This window comes from Berghia stephanieae, chromosome 1 (genome assembly GCF_034508935.2).
Source record: "Berghia stephanieae isolate SIO BIC M18660-M18661 chromosome 1, UCSD_Bste_1.3, whole genome shotgun sequence".
Classification (NCBI taxonomy): domain Eukaryota; kingdom Metazoa; phylum Mollusca; class Gastropoda; order Nudibranchia; family Aeolidiidae; genus Berghia; species Berghia stephanieae.
Window position 1 is genome coordinate 38,055,439 of NC_088360.1, and position 12,500 is coordinate 38,067,938.

Genomic DNA, 12,500 nt, shown 5'->3' on the forward strand with positions numbered 1-12,500 from the left:
TTGTGTGTTGTGGTCTCGGGTTGCACTTTGTCCAGGAAATAGGATTCTTCAGAGGAAAGTGGCAACGTCCCATACTAGGTAAGCAATAATAAACTATATTAACAATATTTACACCACGATAGTAGACAAGGCGGGAGGGGTGGGGGGGGGGGGGGGCACCACAATATATTTTTATAGATAAACAGAAAGGGAGTGCCATTTTGATTTGGAATTCCTTATTTTTATAATTTTGATTTGCTGTCACCAAATTTGGAAATAATTTCCCCTCGTTAATTTAGCTAACAAATAATTCTATATGGACAATGCCGGTCGTTGGATTTTGCCATCAGATTATTATATTATTTAGTATCTAGATGAACTTATGGTTTTGAAAATCCTCCCGTAATAACTGGTGAATGAGTATATTTTATGACTTCTTACTTTTTCGTTAACATGTTCTCGTTTTTCTTTAAGATCAGTCCACCATTACCAAAAGAAACAAAATCATGGTATAGTCTTGATAGTCTGTAAAGTATCATTGATGGTCGCAGGAATAGAGCTATTCTTTCTATCTTAGCACTCGCTGTTGATGAAGATGTTATTCATTATGGTGATGATGATGATGATGATGATGATGATGATGATGATGATGATGATGATGATGATGATGATGATGATGATGATGATGATGATGATGATGATATGATGATATGATGAAGATTCTAATGATTCTGATGATGGCGATAATGATTTTTTTCACTTTCTTCTTCTTCTTCTTCTTCTTCTTCTTCTTCTTCTTCGTCTTCTTCTTCTTCTTCTTCTTCTTCTTCTTCTTCTTCTTCTTCTTCTTCTTCTTCTTCTTCAATTTCATTTTTTCGAGCCCCCTCCTCTCCCAACTCCTTCTAGTCCTCCTTCTCTTCGTCGCCCTTCTCATTCTGTTATTACTTTTACAACTTCACTATTTATCATTGTCATTTTCGCCATACCTCATTATCTTTCTTTTTCATTATTATCATCATTTAATCTTTCTCCTCATCTTTATAATATCTTGATTTTTGAATTGGTATGTCAAATGTTGCCGTCATGATTTGCATTTTTCGTCATATCTTACAAAGCGTAAGGCCTGAGCACACATTCTAGTACACATAAATCACTATAATACTTTATATTTTCTCTAAAGTAAAGAAACAAGATCCCAGCTTATTAACACACATAATAATAATAAAACAAAGCTCTAAACGCTCATAAACATCAATGAATAAAAATGAATATTAATAACTATCAAAATACTCAAAAGGAACGTTTTCTGCTCAAAACTCTTCCTATTTGTTTTATCTGGTGCCTATTTATATACCTTAATTTATGATTGATTGATGGTTTATTGCTATATATTATGTTGGTTCATATAATGTGGATGAACTTTGTTTTAGCCTGGTATCGACATGCATTTATTTTCAGGTCTGAAAATCCCAATTTGTTATGGGCTTATTGTTGTAATGGAAATCTCAAAAAATGACGCAAAATATTGTCCATTACAACAGTGTTAAACTTGGCCCATAATTGAGTTCGAATGGCAGACCTTCATATATGTATACGTCGCCTGGTACCTATTTACTTACTTAACTTGTGATAGATGGTTACTTTTTTTGCTTGAAAAAGGAATTGTTTGTCTTACATATTATTGTGCCCACATAGTCAAGTTAGTGTTATTTATTTATTTACTTATGTATTTATTTATTTCATTTATATATTTATTTACCTATTTTATATTTTGTTTTCTTGGTTAATTGCTGATTTTACCTGTTTTGATTTGTTAATTGGAAATTGTTTTATATTTGCAATTGCCTAAAATAAACCTTTGAATTGAATTGAATTAAATTTTCTTCAGTTAATAATTTTTAAAATAAACAGTTAAAATGTATTAACTTTTTCACCTTAAGCCGAAGAAGGGTTTTAAACCCGAAACGTTCCATGAAATGTATTATGAGCTTTTTATAAAAAGTTGTTTATAATCATTCTTTAGATTACTTTTACAGTTCACAGCGTCTAGCACCGCAGTAAACATTCATAACTACGGTATTTTGTTTTTAGCTTCACGAACTTATTGGATGTCGAGGAGAAAAGGCAAAGCATAAAAATTACGCGGTGAAACAAAAAATAAATGAACAAAAGTATGGAATCAATGTTTGTCTTGCAAGACCCCAGTTCCTCTGGTGCCCTACAGGCGCAATTTTATTTAGGAGAGCCAAACAGCGGAACCGTTTTCAAGGGGTTTTGCAATTTGTTTGCCTCGTAGAGCATGGCCAAAGACATTATGATTTTTTTTTGGTTAGCTCACTTTAAATGAACCAAAAAAAAAAAGGTAGAAGAACCGAAATCTGAACACACCATGTAAACATTAGAAATCCCACCTGAAGGTGTCAGCCATGCTGGAAATGAAATGGTTTAATGTTCGAATCCGCTTTAACCGAGATTAATTTTCACTTGCATGATTATTTTCCGTGGTTGCTGCAGTAAGATAGAAATTACAAAGAAAATAGAATGTGGAAAACTTTAAATTTGAAAGTAAAGATAAATAAGGTGGAGGAAGAGGGGGATGGGGGGAGAAGCAGAACAAAAAGAAGTAGTAGTCTTTAAAGTAGTAGTAGTAGTAGTAGTAGTAGTAGTAGTAGTAGTAGTAGTAGTAGTAGTAGACGAAGAAGAAGAAGAAGAAGAAGAAAAGGAAGAGGAGGAGGAGGAGGAGGAGGAGGAAAAAGAAAGAAAAAAAAACAGCAGCAATAACAACAACAACAAATAGTTGTGAAGATAATGAATCAAGATGGTGGGAAGCCGTACAAATAATCCCAATAGGTTACGTCTTCCAAATAATTGAAGTGACACACTAAAACAAAACATTCGCCTTGTCTGCTTTACGTGTTTAGAATAAGGGGAGCACTGCCATTCTCTAATAAAACACCTTTTTTTTTAATAACCAGAAAACCACTACTTCAAATATCAATCGACTAAGGTAATCACCCCCACCCCCACCCCGGCCACACGTCTCAAATTAAATATGAACCATTAAAGTAGTCTCAAAACTCAGAGGTGGTCTTTGACTTGTTACATTTGTTACTCAATGAAACGATGGATATGCAGATACCGGGGTTTTAAACTCGGGTTATCCGTAGGTAATGCTATACCGTAGATGTTCGGCCATGATGCCCCACATTGGGGCCCAATTCGTCAGTTATTGTAGTAAAAAATGACGTGGACTGTTTGCGACTGTTAAATTTATTTATTGATACCCTGGGGATAACGTTGATTAACGGTAGGTTGACAAATTGAAGTGACAAAAGCAAAAATAGAATTCGATTTGTTAATATTATTCACCAGTTACAATAAATCGTATTACTTCTTACAACACTAAATAAGGATGTATTATGCCATATTTTGATCTTACGCTATTTGAAATTGATATAAAATTTCAAATCCAGCCCTAAATCCCTCATGTTTTAATCTAAATTAAGAATTCTTAAACAATGTATTTATGAAATGAAAGGGTTGGCCTATAGCAATGCCGCAAATGTCATTATTTCAAATTAAGATATTTGTTAGTGTCAGATCATATCATTTAACTTGACGTTACTGTTTAACAGTTTATTTCTATTAATATATATCACACTTAACCATCACCAAGAGCTAACAGAATCAATTTCACAATCAATATAATGTACTATTATATAAAAATTGACACTTTGACATGGGAGCACAATATGTTAAACACTGATACAACAGCCTCTCTATTGTTGGCCAGAAAACTTTCCCCTCGTATTTACATATTTAGATGATCCCATTCTGTGTATAAATCTTAAATCCCAGGACTTGTTTTAAAAACCAAAACCCGAAACTTTCTAAAAAGCCTAAAACCGAATTTTTTTCAGAAATCTTGAATTTGAGAATTTGGTGTTATCTTAATCTATTGATATACGAAGGATATTTTTTCTGACCAAGGTATAAAAAGGGTTATGTCAGTACAATATCGAGCAACTTATAATCATCGGAGTACTCTTAATACATATCTTTAGTTTCTTCATATCGAGTTATACCAGGCATTATCCTATTATTTCAACTACTGACCGGTGGCACCCATTACATCCTTGGATGGGCATGAAAAATGGCCGTCCCTTGACAAATAAGTTTGCATTCCGTGCTGAGTCCGCAGTGTTCTCAGTCCCTTTGGGACACAACTAAATGGAACTACTCCCTTTCTCTCATCAGCCCACGCTTTGCTCCATTGTTCATCTCCCCGTTAGAAATTATGAGCGCCAATTTTGGGTCGTCATGAGACGAGCCTTTTTCGTGCAACAATGATGGACTCCTCTCCTACATTGACCTTTCAACTTAAATTACTTTTGCTGCACATTGCACATTGTTTTCGTCTTGTTAAATAGCGTGACGTGTTCTTCTTTTTTTATGGGTGATAAGAAGACTGCAAATTTTGCACTTGACAATACAAAAAGGGGCCAGTAATTATTGTCGACTGATACAAACGACCCTATTTAAAGGGATGTAGTACAATGAAAGTTTTATGTATAAATAAGGCAGTTTCTAAAAAGCAATGGCAATTTGCAGTTCAGTAAGTGCAAAGACAGCCAATTACTCTTTACATAAAAGCAACCACACAAACTCAATTCCAAAGATAATATTGTTCTACAAAACATAATTATTTTTTAATATAATAAACAAAGATCTTTCTTCCATTTTTTTCATGTACAAAACAAAAATCTGAATAATTAATGTTCATTGAAAAGTTACAAATGTGACTAGTTTCCTGTAGTTGGTAAGGAAAGTGTTAAATTGGAAGACGTTCAAATTATTACCGATACTCCCATTTCGAGCTTCGTGTACTGCCGTATATAAATGTTTTTCACGAATCTGCAAACAAAATGACAGCTGAAATTGTTAAAGGTAGTTTTTCTTTTATTGTTGTGGGGTTTGTTTTTTTTTTTATTTATAGATAAGCACCAAACTGCGTCACTAGTGATTTATTTATGTGTTCAACGCACGTGATCTATTTGCTTTGAATCAGGATGAGAATAGAAGAAAGCTTGCTTTTTTTTGTTTTGTTTTGTTTTGTTTTTCTACAAGGACTCTTTCATATATTCCAATTATATTGAAAAGATAATGTCAACGTTCGAAACCTGCCATTCAACGCGGAAGTCAGGCCATCGTTAATTGACAGTTAGCAAGTTAAGACAGATCTTTTAAAATGGAGATAACGGATGGAATCATTAAGACATTTTCTAAAATATATAATATGTGACGGTTCTCTATAAACGGTCGTGTGTCTAAGAGATTTGGTTTAGATGATGAATATCAAAATATTATTGGTAGCTTAACCAGTTAACTGCTGTACTCTGAAAAACTCGTATTTAAAAATTCGGCCAGAAAATCCGATCGATTTAGAAAGATCAATATTTGAAGGACGAGTTTTCTGGCCAAATTTCTTAATATGTGTTTTTCAAGAGTACGACAGAACTGGTTAAAGGACCGTATATAGAAAGACAGAAATGGAGATGACATAGATTTTATAAATCACGAGAGCTTCGAGAAATGAATCACCGGCATAATACTCGTAGAAAAGCGTTAATTCAGTTTCGAATCCATGCAAATAAAAATGAAATAGAATAACATCTCTCTCTCTCTCTCTCTCTCTCTCTCTCTCTCTCTCTCTCTCTCTCTCTCTCTCTCTCTCTCTCTCTCTGCATTTATCATCAGACATTTTTACCAACTGAGTTCATTATGTAATTCGTTATCTGTAAAGCGCTTTGAGATGTTTGGCTTATGGAAAGCGCTCAAAAATGGCATTTATTTTTATCATCATCATCATCATCATCATCATCATCATCATCATCATCATCATCATCATCATCATCATCATCTATTAATATTATTATTACTATTATTATTATTATTATTATTATTATTATTATTATTATTATTATTATTATTATATTTATCATATTTATCATCATCATATATCATCATTATTATTATTATTATTATTATTATTATTATTATTATTATTATTATTATTATTATTATTACTATCATGATTAAAAACGAATATGCCTCATTTCTATCCGGTTTTTCTTTTCAAATGTTTATGTCACTTTTTGTCATTTGGTTGCCCGCAAAATAATACTGTTTTGAGACGATAGGTCACGTAATAAATGATTTTCTAAATTGTCTTCCTGCGGTCTCGAACCAAAGCAGATGATAATCTGCAACGATCCATATGATTCCCATACCAATTTGGCGGTTGTAGGGGGTAACAAACAGTCTTCTTTGTATAGATGGAACGAGATTGACGTCACTCAGGTCTTTGATATTGTTTTAAGACAGACATTTTAATGATGAGTTCTCATTAAATTTGATCAATCAAACTATAAATGTTTAAGGTTACACATCGTTTTGTGTGTTGGTACGTTATATCCGGTTGACGAGTATTGTGAGTATGTTACTTAAATGCATAGCATCAACTGAATAAAGTGTAAAATCGGTTCCATCTTGCATGATATTAATGAAATATGTATTATAACGAGCTTTAGACCTCAAAAATGGAAAAATTCAATAACAGCGTGTTGTCTTTTACAACGTTCAAATGAGGTGGCCTCTTAAAAGTTAGGTCCCAATCGCAAACATTAAAGTTGGCGCTCATTTCAGTATTTGGATTCGTTCGAGAATTCATGTTGAAGCATTAGGTATTGTGCAAAATGTCACCACATTTGAGGAATCCATATGATCAGCTGAAAAATACTTGCGTTTCGTTTTGTCGACTCTACAATATTATCGATTCATATTAAAAGATGTTCGATATATATTTGATACAAAATATCTGTCATTTTTATACAATAGGAAGTAGGAGGACTGTCTAGTTGGTCAAACTTAGAAAGGATAAAAAATTAGATGTGGGAGCAACAAAGATGTTTTATAACTTAGGTTGTCATTTTGAAATATATGCAAATGTAAATATTATTTAAGAGAAAGCGGAATATATCCAGAAATAGCGTCATCATCTCCATAGAATAAATGATTGATGAGCTAGACAATTCCGTAAGGACTTGCACAAGCGCTGGGTCATTTTTTGAGTCAACAAGAGGAGAGGTTAAAGACAAATCTAAAATAATACACATTGAATAACGAGTTTCTTGAGGCAATAAAGAAAATAAGTGACTTTCCATGGGTATTTATCTTTGTCGAGAAAACAACAAATAACAACTGATATTCTAGTTCCAGGAAGTTGCTTGAAGTTGTGCAAGTAAAGTTGGGGCCAAGTTGACCACATGAATATTGATTTTGAGGCTAGAATCAAAGTATTTTGTGTTATCAGTTGTTATTTGTTGTTATCAGTTGTTATTTGTTGTTATCATTTGTTATTTGTTGTTATCATTTGTTATGTCGACAAAGATAAATACCGCTTTCCATCGTCTTATATAATAATCTTCAGTGCCGTAGTTCTTTAATAATAATAAATAATAAAGTTTTCTTTCATGGCGCTAAACGCCGAAGCCTCAAAGCGCTTTACAATATAGAACTTATCAAACCATAAACACACTCGTACCGAGCCAAACAGACACACACAACAGTCGCACACACTGACTATGCAAGTTTTACAAAAGGAAATTTACATTCAACAAAATGGAATCAAAAAATAAAACGTATGATTTACACATCAATAAGAAAATGCCTAGGATAAAAATTGAAAAAGATGAGTCTTTAGATTTTTCTTAAATTTTTTTACGCTGCCAGAGAGCCTTACTGACAAAGGAAGCGAGTTCCAATTGGTAGGTCCTGCTTTGTAAAAAGATCTATCGCCGAAATTAGTAAGCCGGATTTTTCGCACTTTTAGTAGCTGGATCTCCGATGACCTAAGCTTTGTAACCAAAAGTCACATAGAGCCGGAGCACCAAGAGCTCGCTACCCTGTGGACAAGACGTTAGGCTATTACAAAGTATTTCTGTTAGATCTACAGCAGAGATAGTACTCAATCACTGCTGTGTATAGAGACGATTTGACCCTGAATAAATACCGGTCTCTATGGGACGAGTGATATACCAAAAATTAAGCCAATAAAATTAAATTTGGTTTGATAATATAAATGTAATAAATATTTGTGCAATATGTGGAATAACATTTATCGGACATTTGGTATACCTTATTTTATAGTACAAACAAGACATTTTAAAAAGAGAAGGCGATATATTTATGCAGAATGTATATTGGCAAACACACATATCATATGGTCTATCGCGTGAATCTGGTATTGTCCAAGAATGAGCAAGATCAAGAAGATTGACTTTAAATTATTTTGATCATAGATAACATATTTATCATTTTTGAAATGTAAGAGACAACTGTTACTCTACTTGGTAAAGGCGTTAATTATAACTAAAATATTATCAAAAAAGCTTAAAATAAGATTTTAAGCATGAAATTTACCCCGAAACAATACCGTTTTGAGATTATGTATATTATGATATAGATAGATAGATAGATAGATAGATAGATAGATAGATAGATAGATAGATAGATAGATAGATAGATAGACAAATAGGTAGATGGATAGCAGATATATAGATGGATAGATAGATGGGTAGTAGACAGATAGATAGATAGATAGATAGATAGATAGATAGATAGATAGATAGATAGATAGATGGATGGATGGATGGATGGATGGATGGATGGATGGGTGGATATATAGATGGATAGTAGATATATAGATAGATGTATAGATGTATAAATGGATACTAGATAGATAGATAGATAGATAGAAAGCTAGATAGATAGATAGATAGATAGTAGATGGATAGATGGGTGGATAGTAGATAGATATATAGATAGATAGGTAGATAGATAGTTGGATGAATGGATGGATGGATAGATAGATGGATAGATAGATTGATTGATTGATAGATAGATAGATAGATAGATAGATAGATAGATGGATAGATAGATAGATAGATAGATAGATAGATAGATAGATAGATAGATAGATAGAAGGTAGAAAGATAGAGATAGATAGAGGATAGAAAGATAGATAAGTAAATAGATAGTAGATAGAGATAGATAGACAGGTAGATAGATAGATAGATAGATAGATGAACAGGTAGATAGATTGATATATGATAGACATACAGATAGATAAATAGATAGATAGATAGATAGACATATAGATAGATAGACAGATGGTTAGTGGGAGTGTGGGAGAGAGGAGAAGAAATGAGAAGAGAATAGTGGTGGTGGTCAAAGAAATCACACCAAAAAAAAAAGCCCCGCGTTCTCTATTACAAGAATAGAAATCGCCAGTTGCGTTTTGACTGCCGGGAAGACACTAAGTAGATAGATAGATAGATAGATAGTTAGATATATAGATAGATAGAAGGCAGAAAGATAGAGATAGATAGAAGATAGAAAGATAGATAAGTAAATAGATAGTAGATAGAGATAGATAGACAGGTAGATAGATAGATAGATAGATAGATATATAGATGAACAGGTAGATAGATTGATATATAGATAGACATATAGATAGATTAATAGATAGATATAGATAGATAGATAGATAGATAGATAGATAGATAGATAGATAGATAGATAGATAGATAGATAGATAGATAGACATATATATAGATAGACAGATGGTTAGTGGGAGTGTGGGAGAGAGGAGAAGAAATGAGAAGAGAATAGTGGTGGTGGTCAAAAAAATCACACCAAAAAAAAGCCCCGCGTTCTCTATTACAAGAATAGAAATCGTCAGTTGCGTTTTGACTGCCGGGAAGACACTAAGTCAATATCCCCATCTGGCGTCGTTTGTATAAGCTTCCACAAAACAGCCCGAACAGGATTTAATTCCAGACGCACTCATTAGAACGTCTGATAACCCATTTTGTCCAGATTGGGAACTGGTTAATGTTTTACGGCTTAAGACTGGCTTTCGGTTTTGTCTCAATAAGCTGAGTTTTGCCTAACATTCTGATAAATTGATTTTTTTTTTTTTTGGACAAGTATTGTTAGTATTGTATAATTATACTTGATCTCGCCTATGGTAAATTTTAAATATGCAAATTCATTCAACACACTTTATTGTTTTACCAAGCTTAACTCCCTTCTCAGTGCTTCGTTAAGATCCTAATAAATTGGTTAAATAACAAAGACATGAAATGAGTAGGAAAGTGCCAGAAGACAACAAAGAATAAAAACTTCGAGGCGGCGATAGGGGTTCGAACCCACGACCTTACAACTCCGCCTGGCCGGAGAGATCGCGTATGAGCGAACCCCTTCGCCGCCGCGAAGATTTATTCTCTGTTGTTTTCTGGCACTTTCCTTTTCACTTCATTTCTTGTTATTATCAACATAAGTACCTGATCCACTCATTTTTCTGAATAGGTTAAATACAGAAATACTTTTTGATCGTACAACTCCTTTTTATTGATAATATTCACGTTTATTGGCTAAAACCAGGTATGGATTTTTACCTTAGTAAAGTATGGCAACGAGCGTGAAGTGCCATTACAATGGAAATGTGCAGATGGGAGAGGGGTGTGATTCATGGTCACAGGCACTACTTCCTTCTCTATCAATGCTTCAGCTCTTCATCTTAATCAGTTAACTGCAGTGATCTGGAAATACACGTAGGTTTTTATCATTTGGTCAGAAAACTTATTCTTCAAAGATCGATCGACTTAAATGACCCTGATCTCGTAAATAAAACTCTCAAACCTGGAAGTCCACAATGTCTCAGGTTTGAGAGATTTTTTTCTATGCCCTGAACCCAAGTCTCATAAATTTTACTGAAAAAGCAATTTTCTGCATATGATTAATTACGACATAATACTTGTTTCAGTCGATGGGTCAAATATGCAGCAAATTCCCCAATTTGATCTTTTTCTCGACTATTACTACTACTACTACTACTGCTGCTGCTGCTGCTGCTGCTGCTGCTGCTGCTGCTGCTGCTGCTGCTGCTACTGGGGAAAGAAGAACAGGGTACCCATTCAACCTGCATTAATTTGAATTTTTCACTGCTTACACGACAATCCTCAACATTTGTTTCCGGCACGAGACTCACCTTTTTTTAAAACTTTCATCTGCTTCAATTTATATTCATTTATTTTAGTAATTTATATCATTAACTTTATTAATACACACAAACTGTTTCGTAGAATAGAAGCCACGTAAATTTTAAGATTAGAAAATAATTAAAACACATTATAATACCAATATTACACGAATTGTTCAATTCCATTTTTTTTAAAAATCCAACCTCGATTACAAGGGGAAAAAAAATAAGGATAGGCATTTTATTAGTAGAGAAACCTCTGAACTACCACAATATAACTTTTTTTGTTGTTAAGGAAATCCACGAGGATCTCCCGGGGAATCCATTGTATATTGGCATTTTGTGGCTTCTTATTAGCTCTCTTTCATTCTCTCGTCTGGCTGTCTATCAAATTAAAGATAAGACTTTCTGTAAACAAAAATAATAAATCTTGAATCTTTGATCAGAACTCTTAGTGGGGTGATTGGATCACGACCGACGTATACTTATTTCCAGGTCTGATAACCCGAATTTTTTATGGACTAATTTTTGTAATGGAAATACTATAAAACCAACCCAAAATATTGTCGATTAGAACAATGTTAAATCAAGCCCATAACTATGTTCTGTTATCAGACCTGCTAATATGTGTACTTAGATACCGATGGATTGGGTATTGTCGTTGTCTTTGTATCGGGTGTCAATTAAAAGAAGATGAAAAATAAGCTTCATTTCTGGCCCTCTTGCGGTTCAATAAATTATACGGATATTATAAGGTTTAATTTTTCTAATACAAATATAATAATAATAATAATAATAATAATAATAATAATAATAATAATAATAATAATAATAATAATAATAATAATAATAATAATAATAATAATAATAATAATAATAATAATAATAATAATAATAATAGAGGTACGAACTTTTATTTAGCGCAAATATCCACTAAATTTTGGTTAAACAGCGTTACAATGGATCTCAAGCCAACAGCATTACTTTACATGTAGGACGAGACTTGATGTCTGCGCGGCGATATTGCAATTTAAAAAAAGCATTGGGGGGGATAGAGACAACGCGTTACTACTGGTAGTCATTTTACACCCGAATGCGTTGAGAGAATGAAAGTAAAGAAGCTTTTATCAAAAGATTTAACTCGACAGAGAAAACGCTTTAACTTACGATCAGATACTCCTTTTACACTTGAGTGCGGTGAGAGAATGAAAGTAAAGAGACTTTGCAAAGGACTTAACTTTGCATTATTGCCCAGAGCTCGACTCGAACCAGGAACTTACTATTCCGAAGGCGAGTGTCAAACTACCAGACCACAAAGACGTAGTGATAAAGAAAAGCCAAATTGAAAAAGAAAAAAAAAAGATAATGTCATTTATAAATCTACAGGATCTTGGCAAAAACTCGCAAACCTGGGACT

General features: G+C 33.3%; 2 protein-coding genes across 2 annotated transcripts in view; one reads left to right on the forward strand and one right to left on the reverse strand.

Annotated features, from left to right (window-relative positions):
• LOC144963909 (uncharacterized) overlaps positions 1 to 10,603 on the reverse strand; it is a 43,014-nt gene extending 32,411 nt beyond the window's left edge. The window contains exons 1-2 of the mRNA XM_078897858.1: positions 10,500 to 10,603; positions 1 to 74 (exon numbers count right to left, since the gene is read on the reverse strand). The exon at positions 1 to 74 is cut by the window's left edge and continues 39 nt beyond it. Of these exons, the coding sequence (XP_078753984.1) occupies positions 1 to 74; positions 10,500 to 10,574 (149 nt within the window). The 5' untranslated portion in view covers positions 10,575 to 10,603. The remainder of the gene's footprint in view (positions 75 to 10,499) is intronic.
• Positions 1 to 12,500, forward strand: part of LOC144973890 (follicle-stimulating hormone receptor-like) — a 102,980-nt gene that overhangs the window by 54,154 nt on the left and 36,326 nt on the right. The window lies entirely within an intron of this gene.